Source organism: Dromiciops gliroides, chromosome 2 (assembly GCF_019393635.1).
Source record: "Dromiciops gliroides isolate mDroGli1 chromosome 2, mDroGli1.pri, whole genome shotgun sequence".
Lineage (NCBI taxonomy): Eukaryota > Metazoa > Chordata > Mammalia > Microbiotheria > Microbiotheriidae > Dromiciops > Dromiciops gliroides.
In genome coordinates, this window is record NC_057862.1 from 313,702,684 (window position 1) to 313,720,845 (window position 18,162).

At 36.2% G+C, this 18,162-nt stretch overlaps 1 protein-coding gene across 1 annotated transcript; it reads left to right on the top strand.

Annotated features, from left to right (window-relative positions):
- The first annotated feature begins 1,586 nt into the window (after positions 1-1,586).
- LOC122738792 (butyrophilin-like protein 3) lies at positions 1,587-17,863 on the top strand. The gene is made up of 8 exons (XM_043980703.1): positions 1,587-1,689; positions 4,126-4,473; positions 4,689-4,967; positions 13,257-13,358; positions 13,629-13,649; positions 13,734-13,760; positions 13,906-13,932; positions 17,205-17,863. Exons 1-8 carry the CDS (start codon positions 1,587-1,589, stop codon positions 17,861-17,863), a joined length of 1,566 nt encoding a protein of 521 aa, XP_043836638.1.
- The last annotated feature ends 299 nt before the right edge of the window (positions 17,864-18,162 follow it).

Consider the following 18,162-nt stretch of genomic DNA (forward strand, 5'->3'; position numbering starts at 1 on the left):
AAGATGCTATACATCTTCAGAGAAAGAACTGATAAATAAAAGTATGTATAGAAATGTTTACATACAAACATCTATACCTATGTACATACATGTACATTTATACACACATATGTGTGTGTGTATATATATATGTGTATATAAATATATATACATACATATATATTTATGTCAATGGTAGCCTTCTCTAGGCTCGGGTGGGGAGAATGGAAGAAAAAATACCAAAAGAAAACCTAAAGGGAAGCACAGAAAGCATGGTAGTTTTGAAAACAAGTTGGCATATTTATTAAAACATTTTTCCAAAAAGAAAAATGGAAATAATGTGAAATGGAAAGCCATCATTTTATATTGAATCTCCATTTTTATGTTGTTCTGTGTTCACTGACCTTTTTGTCTTTTTGTATTTAAGTTCAAAGTGATTTTATAAAAAGTTTTAAAAGAAAATAAAAATTAATAATCTCCTATGGAGAGCCAATCAATCAATGAAAATTTAGTATGTACCTACCATCTGTGAGACAGTCTATTAAATTCTGAGTTACTGTGGCAGTCAAAACTGACTCCAGCATACTCCCAGCACCTGAGACCCACTAATGAACCCTGGCCCTACCAACACCATGAACCAATCCTACATCTTCCACTTCTACTTTGCCCACCACAACCATACAATCTATATGCGGAGTTTTGGGTTTTTCCCCAAGAAAGGAAATGGGGCAAGAATCCCTTCTCTGCTCTTGTGTGCTCTCCCAATAAAGGATCAGTTGAGCACATGGTAGCAGGTAGGATGAGGAGGAGGAGTAAAAGGAGGACCTCAGAATCTGGATTATTAATTTCTTATGTACAAGACAAGCACTGTCTCTGCACATAGAGTCCACTTCTCTTCATTACTGGTCCTTATGAAGTCCAAGGGCTGTTTATCAATAATGTGCCACCTGCCTCTTATCAACTTCATAACTTTGTAATATTTGATCTAGAAACAATCGTACAAGCTACCTAGCCCACATATAACAGATAAGAAAACATGGTCGGAGAGGTGAATTGAAACATCTGAAACTGTAAAGGTCACCTAATTTGTAGTTCAACTGTCTTTCCACCCACCCAAACAGAGCTGTTTTATATTAGAGTCACAGGACACATCTTATAACAGTGAAGCTTAGAGCTGAAAGATCAGGCCATGAAACTAAAGGAAATTAGGAAGAGATTCCAGAATAGTCACTAGTCCTTAACTTTTCCTCTTGCCTTTTTGTTCTATTTGTTTGTCATGGCTTCAAGAATCATTCATCTCTATTCTGTGCTTCCTGCCCTATTGGGCATAAAAAATTTGCTCTATTTAGCCTTTTAAGCTAGAAAACCCTTGTTCAACTGTTGCTCTTAGGAATTTGATATAAATGTATCAGGAAAAATGATTTTTTTTCCTGTGTAATTTCCCAAGGCTACCATATCTCAGCAATTCTGTGACTCCAGTCATCCTAACCATGAATTAGAGAATTTGACTCATACTCCTAACTTGACTCTAGTGTTTCCCATTATCTACTCTACTAAAGATAACCATTTTCACTTTGTTGCAGTTTCTGATAAACAGATCCACAAATATGTTGAATGTTCAGGCTTTCCAATGCCACAGTCAAATCTTCCATCTGTTTGAGCATCACCTCCTCTTCATCTCTGTTCTTAGTCTCATACAACTGGGATCAGGTAAGTCTCCTTTTCTTTGTTCCATCCTCACCCTTCTTTTTTATCTTCATGTCTATTCTGATCAATTGAACTGGGCAAACACTGAGCAAGGATTATGTGATACACATAATAGTTCAGCTGGTTAGATGCCACATTTGTGCATTGAAGTCCACTAAAAGTCAATTAAGTAAGATTCCTATTTTTAGATGTTACCTCTTAATCCTAGCTAGCTAAATTCAAGTTGCTGCTATTATCATTTGGCCAATTCTGCCCATCCTAGAGAAACAAGAAAAACTAAACATGCCTATTCTTGTTTTATTATTTGAGAGAACTAAAATGTACCTTCTTCACCAAGTATTTTCCCCAAGCCTGGTATAGTGTTTGAAATTTCTATCATTTTGATCACTTCCTTGGTTCAAATAAGTGAAAGGTCCCATTAAAATATACCCCTTCTTTCTTTGTTTCTTTTCATTCTTTTCTTCCTTTTTTCCTTCTTTCCTTTCTTTTCCTTTCCTTTCCTTTCCTTTCCTTTCCTTTCCTTTCCTTTCCTTTCCTTTCCTTTCCTTTCCTTTCCTTTCCTTTCCTTTCCTTTCCTTTCCTTTCCTTTCCTTTCCTTTCCTTTCCTTTCCTTTCCTTTCCTTTCCTTTCCTTTCCTTTCCTTTCCTTTCCTTCGTTCTTTCCTTCTATCCTTTACTACAAATATTTATTCATTTCCTGTACAATAAACTCTGTGCAGCATTGGAGAACAATGACAACAATAACAATTTGGATCCTATTCCTTGCCATTATTGATGAATGGAATACACATTAGAATATGTACATACTTCAAGGAGCTTTGATTTCATTAGTTTGGGATCACATTCTCTGTCTCTAAGAGGACCCTTTGCTCTACATGCACACATGCAGACCAGGTTTAATTCTGGGGCATCAGGTGTGTGTAAAACTTCTTTGGGTCACACAGACAATTTAGTAATGAATCTATATAAACTTACCTAGGTTAACTCTTGTGGGAACTCAAAAACCTATAGTTTGTAGAATCCTCTTTTTCTTTTTTGGGGGAACATCTGGAAAATATATTCCCATTTTTCCATGCTGTTTTAGATTTTGCAGACCATGGTTTCACAAACATATTCTCCAGTTCTTTCAAAATTCTGGGAGATAACTAATATGGACCCAATAAATTAAAATTCATTGTGCTTAGTTAGGTGAACTTTTGAACTTAGGAATATGAGGACACTGAACTTGATTAGGTGAAGTAAGTTCACCTCATTACTTATCTTATTGATCTACTCCCTATTGATACTTTATTCAATCTGTGACAATTAATTAAAAGTATGAGACATAGTTTCTGGGTAATTTAATAATCTTATTGATAAACTGTCAGATTATTAATAAAATAATGGTCATTAACCTTCTTTCTCAGAACAAAGACCCATAATGACAATGGAGTCACAGTTTATATACCCTCCTAATTTTATGAGGTCTGTGACATAGCAATCAAATCTAATTAGTTGACATGATTTAGAGATGTATTATTTTTTTTGTGGAGCAACAAGGGTTAAGTGACTTGCACAGGATCACACAGCTAGTAAGTGTCAAGTGTCTGAGGCCGGATTTGAACTCAGGTCCTCCTGAATCCAGGTCAGTGCTTTTTCCACTCTGCCACATAGCTGTCCCAAGATGAGTTATTTTTAGGTGCAAAGACTGGAAAGAAAAAGAAAAATATCATAAGTAACTTTGCTTTCTCTCTCTCATTTCAATTAACATCCTAATCTGTCTGAGCATCAGTCTCATTCCTTCTAATGAAGACTAGTAGAAAGATCAGGACAATAAATACAAACCTTCTGGGCCCAAGATACTTCTGTCTTTAATGGACCAGTGATTGTATCAATATTAGCATTCTCTTAATTGGTCTGAATCACAACTTGTTCATAATTTCTGATCAACTTATATTTTCAAAATATTTGAAGGGCTACCATGAGGAAGAGGAAAATAGAATAAATCTAAAAAGCTATAAAAAGAAAAAAACAGAATCAATGAGCATAAGTTACGGTGATTATGATTTTAATTCAACATACAGAATGGCTTTGTGATTAGAGCCTTCCCACAATGGGATGGATTGCTTTTTACTTAGTGAGGTGATCCATCACTGGTAATGTGTAAGTAAGACCTGAATCATCAACTCTAACTCTGGAATATGATAGAAGGTTGTACAAGATGACATATAAAGCTCCTTCCAATACCAATATTTTGTTATTGTATGTTATAAGCATGCAATTCTAAACTCATGAGCTTTGTCTGGTGTCAGTGGAAAAGGGAGAGATTTCTGTTCTTGGTGAAGTAGATGAAGATCAAGAAGGGGTTATATGGAACCTTTCATCCTGTACCGTATTCAAGCCCTTTGCATTATATTGACAAATATCCATGGTTAAAAGTCGTTTCTGGCTATCTCTACAGGTCAGTTTCAAGTGTTTGGCCCAGATGAACCTATTCAGGCATTGGTGGGAGAAGATGTCATTTTCTCCTGTTATGTCTTACCCAAGATGACTTTGGAGGACATGGAGGTGAGGTTCTTCAGGAACCAATTCTCTTCCATGTTGCTTTTATACAAGGATGGAAGAGAAATACCTACGAGACAGATGCAAGAATATCAAGGGAGAACTCAGTTTGTTCAAGATGCCATCACTGAAGGGAGAGTCTCCTTAAGATTGAAGAACATAACACCTTCAGACATGGCAACATATGGATGCTGGTTTAGCTCCCAAACTTTCTACCAGCAGTATACTTGGGAGCTACAGGTAGCAGGTGAGTTACTTTTTAAATAATGTGATATACTTACCATCTATATCTAAGCTCATTTAGCTAGAACATGCTACTTAAGGAGCCATGCTGCCATGTTTCAATACTCATTGATAGAGAAAGAAACAAATCCACAAACTATCCCAATGCTAGATGAGCTCTGTTCCTGAATATCCTTGAAATATGCTTCTTGGTTTAACTTTATTTCCTGTTCTCTGCAGCTCTGGGATCAACCCCTCTTATCTCTCTTGAGGGATACAGAGATGGAGGCATCTTGCTGGTTTGTCAATCAGCTGGGTGGTTGCCCAAGCCAAATGTACAATGGAGACAGTATCCAGAACAATGGCTGTCATCAAAGCACACAGTGAACCAAGATGATAATGGTCTCTTTTTCATAGAAACCACCCTTCCTGTAAAAGAACATTCAAATAAGAACATCTCATGTTCAGTCCTAAACCTTCTCCTCAGAAAAGAGAAAGAATCCAGAGTGCAGATAGCAGGTGAGTAGGGTGGAGAGGAAGGAAATAAAAGGCATAAGTACTCAAGTGACTTTGTAGAATATGTGACTCTTAGTTTAAGATTTGTGGATTTGAATCCCTTCAAAAAAATAAAGGCTGAGGGGGAATATGCTCAAAATGTATAGTCCCAAATGGTTTGAAGATGAGTGCCAACATTTTTGTTGCACAAATATATAACTACTCTACCCAGCTATTGAATCAGTTATAAAGCAATTAATTTTATGATGAATAAAAGGAATCAATAGTTAGTATAGATCTGGTTTCTGGGATTTAAATGGGGGAATTTTAGGAGGAAGTGATAACTGCATTCCTGTATTTATGATAGAGAGAGAGAGAAGATAAGTGTATCTGACATAGATTTTCTTATTTGGGGGAGGGGGGAGCGGCAATGGGGGTTAAGTGACTTGCCCAGGGTCACTCAGCTAGTAAGTGACAAGTGTCTGAGGCTGAATTTGAACTCAGGTACTCCTGAATCCAGGGCCGGTGCTTTATCCACTGCACCACCTAGCTGCCCACTGACATAGATTTTCAATGCAACTCATAGAAACTCTGAGGATCCTTGTGACAACTCCCAACTTTCACAAATGACTTTGATATGCTACAGCAAGGTTTACCTTCCCCTCAGGTTCTAGGATTTGGAGGTTGCTCTCACCTGACAATCCACCAATGTGCTTTCCCCCAAGATGATCAATTGGACAACATTTAGTCAGCCATTAAAAAGGATAATTTGTAAAGGTGGTACAATAAGAATAGTTCATATAAAGTTCTTTCCAAAAGTCTGTAACACTGCTACCACACAATGCTGTCCCAGCTGAATAATGGTAGGATGATAATGAATCCTTTGGACCTTTCAAAGCTCCTATCATCCTCCTCTAATGAAAATGGGGAGAGAAAAAAGGAAGCCTGCCCAAAGTCGAAGTCATGGTAGAGCCTTCTCCTTTTCACCCCAGGCAATTTCTACTCAGATACTTTGTTGGAAAGACAGACTTGTTCTATTATAGAATTCTTGACTCTAGGTAACTGGATACTTTTATGCAGGACCCAGAGAGAGCGATCATATTTCTCAGCCAATTAGGACAGACTTCCTGGCTAGCTTCATTTCACTTTCTCAAATGGCTTTTGGTGCCATTTTATACTTTTTATAGGACCTATGATTTATTGAATTATGGAAATTCTTATCACTTGCCATAGGTAATGCAGCATAATGATTAAGTGACAATCAACGAACCACACACTTTCATCAATTTAGGAAGAAATTTCAAAGGATTTAAAGGCAAGAAAAATACTATCACATAAATTAAAATTCTCCAGGGGAAATTAACACTAAAGAGATGAAATTATTTTCAGTTATTTGCTATAAAAAAGTACAGCTATGAATATTTCGGTGCTTATGGGACCTTTATTTCTTACTTTTACTTCCTTGAGCTATATGCCTAGTAGTGAGATCTCTAGATGAAGGAATATGAACATTTTAGTAATTTAATTCACCTAATTACACATTGCTTTCCCAATTGATCTGTAGGGGAATTATCTGAACTAAGAGAAGTGGGACGTCTTGACAGAGGTAAACAGGTCAATAGAAGTCTAATGAATGGTTGTCAAAGTTAAAACATCAACTGAAAGTAAAGCAAAAAATAGTTTTAACATGTTAAGGAATACTGATCTTGCCGATAGTGACTTCAGTTTTCTAGGGCACACATTTGTTTTTTAGAACTGTTCACACTCGCAGAGTACAAATCCAATCAGCATCATTGTGTGTCAACTTAGTCTCTGTAAGTAAAACATTTCACAGGAGAGGAGGGGAAAGAGAAAGGGAGGGCTTAATTAAGGGAAAACGGAAGTATTTAAGATATAATTTTCAGGATACTTTCAAAGGCTGGAACAATGCAGGTAGTAACCAAATGCATTTGCAATTGTGAAACAAGTCATTTTAGGCAAAACTGAAAAATCTTTTATCCAAAGACATCATTTTTGATCCAGAAATATCACTACTAGATCTGTATCCCAAAGAGATAAAAAGTGGGGTTGGAGGAGGAAGGACCAATTTATACAAAAATATTTATAGTAGCTCTTTTTGTGGTAGCAAAGAATTAGAAATTAAGGGGATGTCCATCAATTGCAGAATGGCTAAATAAATTGTGATATATTATTGCAAAGGAATACTCTTGTGGTATAAGAAATGACAAGCAGGCTAATTAAAAAAAATAACCTGGAAAGACTTACACAGACTGATGCAGAGTAATGTGAGCAGAACCAGGAGAGCATTGTACTAACAACAATATTATGCAATAAACACCTGTGGATGACTATTTTCAGCAATACAATGATCCAAGTTCTGATATTAAACTATTTATGCACACAATTCTAAATATTAATAGGAACTCCATGGATTAGTTAATTTCTATCATTTTGTAAACATGAAACACTAAAAGAAATAAGTAAGTAAACAAGTCTAAGAATATGACAAATTGTATATTTAGTGGTTATTGGATATTTAATAGTTAAATATTTAAAGACAGTGCAAGAAACATTTTCCTCTTATTAAGTTCTGGGCCTAGATGTTGAAAATATGTGTGTATGCATGTTTGTATGAATGCATGTGTGTACACATGCATGTATGCATGAACATATGTATGCCTCTAGGTCAACTGTACAAGTCATCTGCCCAAAAACATATCAAAGTCTGGACAATAGCATTCTGAATGTTCATTCATATGTCATTTAATAGGGCTTGTAATATTATTGGGCTTTCAAATAACTGTACATACGAGATATATCTTTGACCCATCTATCTATTATGTACACAAATATATATGCATATATAATTCACATATACATGTGTATATCTCTTTATATTTTTATATTACCTACATATAATTGAAGTTGTTTCCTTTCGATACCTTCATATGTATATATAATACTTCATATAATGTATATATATGAAAATAATAAAATATATGAAGATAATATAAATATATATATATGTGTGTGTATAGTGAATGTGTGTATATAAAATCAGAGAAGTAACTTAAAGTAAAGGAGTATGTTGGGAAAGGCTTTTTATAGAAGATGGGACTTGAATTGAATCCTGAAAGAAGTCAGGAAAGTGAGGAGGTGGAGGTTAGGAGGGAAAACTTTCCATGCATGAGGGGATAGTCAGTAAAAAGGCATGGAATTTTGTTGTGGAATGTCTTGTGTGAGGAACAGCTAGGTGGCTGTTCACAATGGATCATAGAGCATGTGAAAAGGAGTAAAATATGAAAAGATTTGAAAAATAGGAAGGAGCCAGGAATGTAAGGGCCAAAAAAGGATTTTATAATTGATCCATTAAAAATTATCATTATATCCTAAGGAAGTTTAATTGATGTTTCTCAGTGGCCCCAAAGAAAAGACAAAATGACCCTAGAAATCCATTCAGTAGCAATTATTTGTTGGAGACATATGTAAAACAATAGCAACCCTAATTCAAAGTAAAAATGGGCTCATAAAACTTTACCAAAGAGAATAGTGGAAGATTATAAACATTATTGTCTCATCAAAAGTAAGAAACTGTTGAGGGAAAACCAAGGTAAAGGAAATTAAATAAAAGATCCATCTAAGCAAAAATTATCCCAGGAACAGATAAGGATGAACCTGGAGGGCTGACTTTTTAAGTGAAACCTGAAGAGAAAAGCAAGTAAATGAAAGAATCACTCACAGGGTCTCCTTGGAAAGGCAAATAAAGAAGTCAGTATAGTAATTTTTATTATGCATTTAAAGATAACAAAAAAATTCATTGGGTAGCTAGGTGGTACAGTGGATAGAGCACTAGGACTGGAGTCAGGAAGACTTGAGTTCAAATTCAATCTCAGACACTATCTGTGTCACTCTGGGCAAGTCACTTAAACTCTGTTTTCCTCAGCTTTCTCATCTGGAAAATGAGAATAGTAATAACTCCCAGGATTCTTGTGAGGATCAAATCAGATAATTATTTTAAAGAGCTTAGCATAATGTGTGGCACATAGTAACCACTAGATAAATGTTAATTATTATTATTAGCGATTAGCACTCAAGGGACATTACACCCCTATTAGGTTGAAAAGGCAAAATAAAAATGGACAGATGTAGCAAACTTTTCTCCATTAAGGAGAGGATAGTGCAACCAGTACCTTTTGAGTATAACATCATAATGCTGATGGAAGTAGAAATGACCCTAAAAATAAAAATGGCATGAATAGATGAACTAAAGTAAATAGACATAGAAGAGACTTCTGATACAGTTAACACAATTTTGAGAGTTTTAAGGGATCAATTCTAAAGATATCTGAAAGAAGGGAGGTTACCAAAATTTTGTCAAAGATCTTTGATCATATGGCTAGTAATCAAAATGATGAAGAAAATATTCATAACTAAAAACCTGTATGTCTAATTTGTCATATCTAAAACTTCCATGAGGATAATCTGCAGAAGAGACAGATATAGTGTAGGGGATATAGAGACAGCCATGGAGTGAAGATGACATAGGTTTGATTTCTACTTCTCACCCAGACTATGTGACTCAAGCTCGGTGACCTTGGGTACATCACCCTCCAAATGACCAAAGAAAACTCTCTAGCATTGTAAATTCTAGAGCAGGCATTTATCTGAATTAGTAGAGGGGTTTTTATTAATGGCAGTACTTCATATCAACGAAATCCAAGGTCTAGTCCTACATCTACATGTACATCGAGGACATCTTTGATGAAAGTAGGACAAGTTCTCCCAACAACACTCTTTATCTTTACATTCACATTCACTTTAAATTATATTGAATACAAGATCACAATATGCCTATTTTTATTTTAACCTTATAAAAGCACTAGATTTAGTAGAATAAAACACTGTCTTTTAAAACTCCCCAATGAGGTGTGGCCTGATCCTATGTCAAAATCACACAAAATTCCTTATAAAATGGAACAAAGGAGATAATGCTGATGAATCTCTGATTATCAACATCAAGCAAGGCGAAAATAAAACAGGCGGAGACATATTTTCCAATGACATTAGACAACTCTAGGAAATATTCTAGTATAGAATCAAACATGTAATATATCTTAAAACCTGAATTTTTACAATATGTGGTAAAGAAATGTTGATCTGACTTTACCAGATGTTTCCTATAAGGATTTCTAGGTATTGAGAAAGAAAGAAAGAGAACTAAATGGGAAAGTACATAGTAATAGTGACATGGCATAGTAGGAAAATACATTTCTTGGGAACCTTTGGTTGGTTTCAGGAAGAAACCAAAGGCTACCACAGGGGTGGAGTCTTCTTTACAAGGTTCCAGAGATTTACAGAGTACAAAAATGTAACATGTACTTAGAAACAACTGAACTCATCACCTAGTTTCCAAACAGAGAATACTTAACTATTCTCTGTCTTAGTTTCTTCCTATATAAAGTAGGCTATAACAATGCTATTAATTTCACAGGATTGTATTTCAGTAGAAAGAATACTAGACCTGTAATCACAGGACTAGAATTCAAATCTTGACTCTTACATTTAACTATGACTTAGACATTGGTCAAATTCTTTTAATCTCTACGAGTGTTTTGTTTTCTTAACTATAAAATAAGGGGATTTGATTAGATGAAACATAATTTCCTTTCCAGCTCTGGATCAGTGATCATTTAATCTATAATCTTAGGGATCTAGTCCAACTCCTCATTTACTAACAAAAGAAAATGAGGACCAAGTAAACAATAGCCAATAACTAACACAGATGGCATTCCATGGCAGAGTAGAAAGGATATTGGACTTGGAGTCAAAAAGACTTAGGTTCAAATCCCACCTCAGACACTGAGAAAGTCAATTATTTTTTCAATGCTCAATTTCTTCATTTTCATAAAAGATGAAGTCAGTCTTTTTTTCTTTTTTTTAAATTCAACATTTGTTAAAAAAAAATTCTGAGTTTCAAATTCTCTCCCTCCCTCCTGATTCTCCCTCACATATTAGGAAGGGAAGCAATATGATACCCATTATACATATGAAGTCATGCACAGCATATTTCCATATTTGCCAGGTTGTGAAAAGAAAAAGAAATAAAGTGAAAAAGTACACTTCCATCTTCACTCAGAGTTCATTAGTACTTTCTTTGAAGGTGGATTATATTTTTCCTTTGGAATTAACATGGATGATTGTATTAATCAGAGTAGCTAAGTCTTTTACAATTCATCATTGTTACAATATTGCTGTTACTTTGTACAATGTCCTCCTGGTTTTGTTCACTTCATTTTGCATCATCAGTTCATATAAGGTTTCATAGGTATGTTTGAACTCATCTCCCTTGTTGTTTCTAATAGGATAATAGTATTACATCACATGAACTACAACTAATTTAGTCATTTCCAAATGATGAGAATCCCCTCAATTTCTAATTCTTTGCCACCATGAAAATAGCCTCTATAAATATTTTGTACATATAAATCATTTTCCCTTTTCTTTGATCTCTTTGGGATACCAACCAAGAAATGGTCAAAGGATATGCACAGTTTAATAGTCCTGTGGGCATATTTTCAAATTGCTCTTCAAAATAGTTGGACCACTTCATAAGTCCACCGATAGTACAATTCTTTTACATCCCCTCCAGCATTTGCCATTTTCCTTTTCTCTTATTTTAGTCAATCTGATAGGTGTGAGGTAGTATCTCAGAATTGTTTTAATTTGAATTTCCCTTATTATTAATGATTTACAGCTTTTTTCATATAACTATTTTAGCTTTGATTTCTTATTCTGAAAGTTGTATGTTCATATTGTGATGTTTGAAATTTAATGTGTGGTCGCCTGTCCTGACCCCAGCATGGGGGAAAAATTAACTAATATTTACTGATAAATTTGGCAACAGTTTAGGCTTTTAAGTATTTATTAAAGGGTATTAGAAGTTAGTGAAGAGAAAGAGAGGATGAGAACAGATCTCTTAAGAGTGGAAGACCCTAGCTTAGATCTATGCAATATAGACAGAAAACCTCATCTTCACCTCACAGCCACACTTCCAAAAGGAACATGTGAAGTCCTGCCACCACAAGCTGGTTCCCAAATGAAAAAGGCTGATCCTCAGTACCTTCCAGTGGAAGTTTCCTGTGGGACCAGACGAAGGGTGGTCCCCACACACAGCTCCAAGCTAATTGGCTAGTCCATTGATTGACATGACTTATAGGTGGTCTATGAATAGACTTAACTTCCAGACACCAGGCAGCTTCTGGATGCTAGTCACATGCTTTCTTTTCGGGGGGGGGGGGCCCGTGGGGAATCGCCCTGGTTCTCACAATGTCTTTCACAGGAGGAGGGGGTGGCACCCTAATTCTCACATTTCCCCCTGTGATTCATGAAGAAATATTGTTTCCTTACATGAAGCAATAACATTACAGATACTTATGACTAACAAATTAAAGGGAATGAAAAGGGAGAAAAATAATTGAGCAACACATTAACTGAGGCTAAAGGAGGCACTACCTTTTAGCAGGTGGACATTACAAACAGAGAAAAACGAAAGGGGGCTCTGCCCTTTAGTAAGTGGACATTATAAACAGTGTATACAATGGGGAAAAGGAAAACAGGAAAATGTCCATTTAAGTCTTTGGAAGTCTTTTCACAGATGATTCTTGGGATGTCCTCTGGCTATAGTTGTGGAATGAAAGTCTTTCAACTAACAAGCCTCAGCTCTAGAGTTGTGGGTGTGATTGTAAAGTCTCTCAGGTGTTTCAGATACTGGTAATCAGATGGAAAGTTTCCTACAAAATTGATCTTAACACGACTTTAAATAGCTTTGTCAATAACCAAATAAAACAATGAGACTTCTCAAAAACATGTCTAAGGAAATTTAGAATCTTTTGCAGATTTTGCAATTATTGTCCAATTGTTACACATGAAACATATAATAAAAACAAAGATTGAAACATTCTCTAAACATTAATATTACTATACTCCCCCCATGGAGAATAATTTGAGAAGACAATTGTAATATTAATTTAGAAAATCATTTTTATCTTTGTTTCACAATATCCTTTAAATGAGTCGGTCTTAATAGCCTCTAAAATACCAGAAACTATAAAGCTATTCCTCCTTGATGCTCTGACTCTTTTCTACCACACCATACCATCTCTAAATGTAATAACTGTAATAATTCACAAGCATATCAGAATTTTTATTATTACTATCACTATCGTGTTTATCATTATTATCAATAATTTTCTCAGGACAAAATACTGAGATTACCTCTGATTTTTCCTGGGGTTTTATGTGGGTTTCTTACAGATGAGTTTTTCCAGACATCCCCCTGGATGTATGCTGTCCTTATGGTGATAATTCTTGCCTTGGCTGCCCTTGCTTTTATTTTTTATACCTACTATAATCAAGGTAATGGAAATGAAGAGGGGAGGGTACTGTAAAACTCTTTGTGACTTTTCACTAGTGTAATGTACTTTCTTTATTCATTTTGTTTCTCTCTTTGGGTCCTGACCATCCATGGGGGAATGGCTTCTGGATTAGACACATTCTCAGAAATAGTTTTACTTCTTGCCATTGGATTTGATTTCCTTAAAACATTCTCCCTTTCTTTAAATCTTGATCTATCTAAGGGATGTTTCACACATAGATTTTGTTGTTGTTGTTTCTCTTTACTTTTAGAGAAAATCAAGAAAAATATGGGTAAGTTTTATCATTTTGTTTCAAGTTTTCTTTTGGGGAGGTTTATTTCTCAATGTTATCTCATCTCTGATTCATTATTTTTAGAGTTAAAGAAAGAAACAAAAGAAGCAGGTAAGAGAACAACTTCCCTCTCCTGTCAAATTATCCTCCATCCACAAATCATATGTTTATCTCCCCTGTAGTCTCCAGCCCCCTTTCCTTACTTGTCATTCTTTGCACCTGATCCCAGAAATAACATTTAGCTCTCTATTTTCAGAATGGATCAAGGCCACTGAACATTCAGGTAACTGAAACTGTTTTTTTTTCTTCACATTATTGGTTTCCTTCTCATCCCACCTCAAGTACATTTCTTACTCTCCTGTTACTTCTTCTTCTTTTATCCCTGGCTCCAAAGAAACAGGTTGAGGAGGAATTCTGATATTGATTGCCCAAGCCTTCATTGCTGGGAAAGAGTTAGTAGAGTAAATGTGATGTGAGGTCAGTGGGTAGGTTATCAAAGGCACTATTTGAATTGAAAGAGGACAATGGAAGAAAGCTGTGCTGGGTTAAGGGATGGAATTGTTTATTAATGTCATTGTCATCTGGAGTTATAGGATAATTCAAGATCATAGTTGTACATTTTCTAATTAAGTAATAACACTACATCCACCTTCTCAAAAATTTCTGAGGCTTCAACCCAGATTGTTATATATTATTTAATAATATGGAGAAACATTTTCTCCATAAGCAGTTTTTTACATTTCTTTATATAGGAGATAAAATTCATATTAAAGTTACTGAATAATAAGAAAGAGATATAGATAATTAATTGCAATACATTAGCTATGATAAAGATCATAGGCAGAGTCATCACATGTCAACAGTCTAATGGTAGATGACTTTCCTTCATTTATGAGAACACAGTCCTACATAATTCATTTAAGATATTAAATAAAACAACATGTGAAAAAAGAAAAATCTTCTCAGAAATTTTCTTTATATCATTCCTAAGATAAAGGATAAAAAAAATTTCCATCAAAAAGGGAGGCCTCTCCATCTTCTTTCTTTCTTTCCTATCCAATTCTCTCTGGTAATGCCAGAAATACAATCTCTTCAGCCCATTTCATGTCATCATTTTGAATAGTATTTCCAGACTCACTCCTCAAAAAATTATCTTTATAATGTTTCTTCATAAAAATAAGTTGATTTCTCTCTGCTTCTCCCATAATTTACATGCATACATCTCACCTGTTAAAAAGAAAAACACATTTTCTCTGATTCTGTAGAGGGAAGCATCTCATAGAATGAGAATTAAAATTTTGACTTCTGACTTCTTTGATTTTAAAGATGACTTTTGAAATGTGTTGTGTTGGCAGTGAAAGTTTTTAACCTAGTGCCTATGAAATTATATTTTAAAAATACATTAATAACTATTTAGATATAAATTTATTTCTATTTGTAATACCATGTGTTTTATTTCATGAATTAAAAAAGTGTCCTGGGACAGAATCCATAATATTCACCAGACTACCAAAGGTTAAAATCCCGGGCTACATGGTCCCTGGTTTGAAGTTGCTCTTGGTCTCTCTTTTCTTTCTCTCCTGGATTTATTTTCCAGGTCAGCTGTTTTTCCAAGGAGATATTTCACATTGCCCTCTATTTTTTCATTCAATTGGATTTGCTTTACTGTATCTTGGTTTCTCATAAGGTCACTTAGCTTCCATTTGTTCAATCCTAATTCTTAGGCAATTATTTTCAATAGACAGGGTTTTTTTTTTATTTCCTTTTCCATTTGGCTTTTCAAACTTGACTTTTTTTTTCTCATGACTCTGCTACATCTCTCTCATTTTGCTTTCCATTCTTTCTTCCCTCCCTCTACATCTTCCTTCTATCTCTCCTTTCTCTTCAAAGTCCCTTTTTCAGAGCTTCCATGGCCTGAGACCGGTTCATATTTTTCTTAGAAGCTTTGGATGTAGGGGCCCTGTGGTTGATTTCCTCATCTGATGGTGCCACTTGATCTTCCTTGTCACTGAAGAAGCTTTCTATAATTCTGAACTTTCTTTGCTTGTTCAGCTTTTACTTGACTTTAAGCTCTGCACTAGGTGCCCCTGCTTTTCAGTTCCACTACTGTTCCCAGCTTCAGAGGGTCCCAGGTGTTTTGGTTTGAGGGAGGGCAGGTTTTACTCTTGCCTGGCCTTTTCTCTGGTCTGAAGATAACCTCAAGCCTACTTACTAAACAACCAACCAGCAAAACTTTCTGTGGTGTGGTTCTTAGCTTCAACGAGCCTGCACCCATCCCCCACCTGGGCTTCCTGCAGCTGAGGATTTCTTCCTGGTTCCCTGATGGGGTGGTACAGCTGAATTCCTCCCTTAGCTGATACCCCTGTACTTCCCTTTCCTGGCCAGCTGTTCAGCCCTCTCACCTGACCGCATGCTCAGTTCTAGGAGACACTGGTGCTGTGGCTGATTCAGAGGCCCTGGGGTAAATTCCTCTGGCAGCATGGATGGGGTCTCTGTTGGCACAATTGCAGGGTTGGACTTTACTTGTAGCCCAGCACAGGCCCTGCAATCTATCTATAGCTGGAGAATAATCTCAGCCCATTTTTTTGTGTGTTTTTCTGCTCCAGGGGTTGTTGTTTTTTTTTTTTTTTAGTGAGGCAATTGGGGTTCAGTGACTTGCCCAGGGTCACACAGATAGTAAGTGTTAAGTGTCTGAGGCCGGATTTGAACTCAGGTACTCCTGACTCAAGGGCTGATGCTCTATCCACTGAGCCACCTAGCTGCCCCCAGGGGTTCTTTTATTGTTGTTTCTGGGGTAATTGTATCAGGAGCTCTGTGCTTTTAATGTCTTTCCTCCGCCATCTTGGCTCTGCACCTCTCCTCTCTTTTCTTTCTCTCCTACTTTCCACACTTTATTTATGAAGAAATAACTTATAGGTGAGTCCTCAAGTTTTAACTGTCCTATATTACTTTCCCAAGACTTAATTTCAGGGAAGGGAAAGGCAAACAATAACAGCTAAGGGTAAAATTTAGACACGTGTTTTCACATATGCAATAATGACAAAGAATAAAGTAAGACAAAAAAGTCAGCAGAATTTATCTGGGGCCAATATTACTTGGTCTTAGTTGGAAAAGTCTTCCTCTTCTCATCTCTCTTCCTCTCCCCTCCCCTGGTTTCTCTTTCATCCTTTCTCTCTTTCCTTTCTTCTCTTGCTGTATTCTCTTCCTTTCCTCTCCCATCACTTCTTCTCTATCTTCCTCTATCTTTCCATTTCTCTCTGTCTCTCATTTCCCCTGTTCTTATTCTACTTCATTTTCTTCTCCCTTTCTATAACTCTCATTTCTTCCCTCACTATTTTCTTTTTCTTTTTTTCTTTTCTTTTCTTTCTTTTTTGTTTTTTTTTTCTGGTGGGGCAATGAGGGTTAACTGACTTGCCCAGAGTCACACAGCTAGTAAATGTCAATTGTCTGAGGCCAGATTTGAACTCAGGTCCTCCTGAATTCAGGGCTAGTGCTTTATCTAATGCATCACCTAGCTGTCCCTTCCCTCACTATTTTCTTTCTTTCTCCTCCCAGTGGAAATTACTCTGGATCCAGATACTGCTCATCCCAAACTCCATGTATCTAAAGATCAGAAATCTGTGACCTATGAAGAAATGATGGAAAAGCTTAAAACTGAGAAAACATTTGAGTTTCCATGTGTGTTGGCCTCACAGAGCTTTTCCTCAGATAAACATTATTGGGAGGTGGAGGTTGGGGAGATGAGGAAGTGGTATCTGGGGGTATGTTGGGAGGATGTGAACAGGAAGGAAAAGGAAATCACATTTTCCCCTAAGAACGGCTACTGGATTTTGGGGCTGTGGAATGAATATGAGTATTTTATATTCAACACCCTTAGAAAAGCCCTCAGTCTCTCAGTACAGGCCCGTAGAATAGGAGTGTTCCTAAACTATGAGGACAAGGAAATTTCCTTCTTCAATGTGACTCAAAGATCACACATCTACACATACCCTAATTGCAGTTTCAATGGGAAAGCCCTCTACCCATACTTCTGTCCTCGGAGAAGTGATGATGAGAAACATGCAATCCCCATGTCAATTTCTCCTGTGTTAATTGTGCCTTTTGGAGATGGTATTTCTCAGGTCAAGTCCTGCTTTAGTAAAAATGATGTTCCCAGCCCACAAACAACTCAATGCCTACTTCATGGAATATCTTGTCGCCCCAAGAGACTTTAATCCATATTTTTTGAGGGTTTTCAAAGCTCTTCCCAAAACTCTTTTCCTGATTGCAGAAATCCTAGTACTTTTTCAGTATAACTTAGCTGGAAAAGAGCTGGGTTTTGACTCAGAGGACCTCGGTCTTGGTCGTCTACTATTTGACCTTATAAAAAATAAATGACAACTTTCCCAAACTTCAGCAACTAGTCCAAACCTTATCCTTTCTCCTTTATGTTCCAACATTTCTTCCTTCCCCTCCCCTTAAGATGAAGATCTCAGATTATACTTGGGGGAAGGTACTTGAAGGGACAATGTCT

Coding starts and splice junctions, on each gene's coding strand:
- LOC122738792 (XM_043980703.1), top strand. CDS start 1,587: ATGTTGAATGTTCAGGCTTTCCAATGCCACAGTCAAATCTTCCATCTG. Junction 13,650..13,733: donor GAAAATCAAGAAAAATATGG/GTAAGTTTTATC, acceptor CATTATTTTTAG/AGTTAAAGAAAGAAACAAAA. Junction 13,761..13,905: donor GAAAGAAACAAAAGAAGCAG/GTAAGAGAACAA, acceptor CTCTATTTTCAG/AATGGATCAAGGCCACTGAA.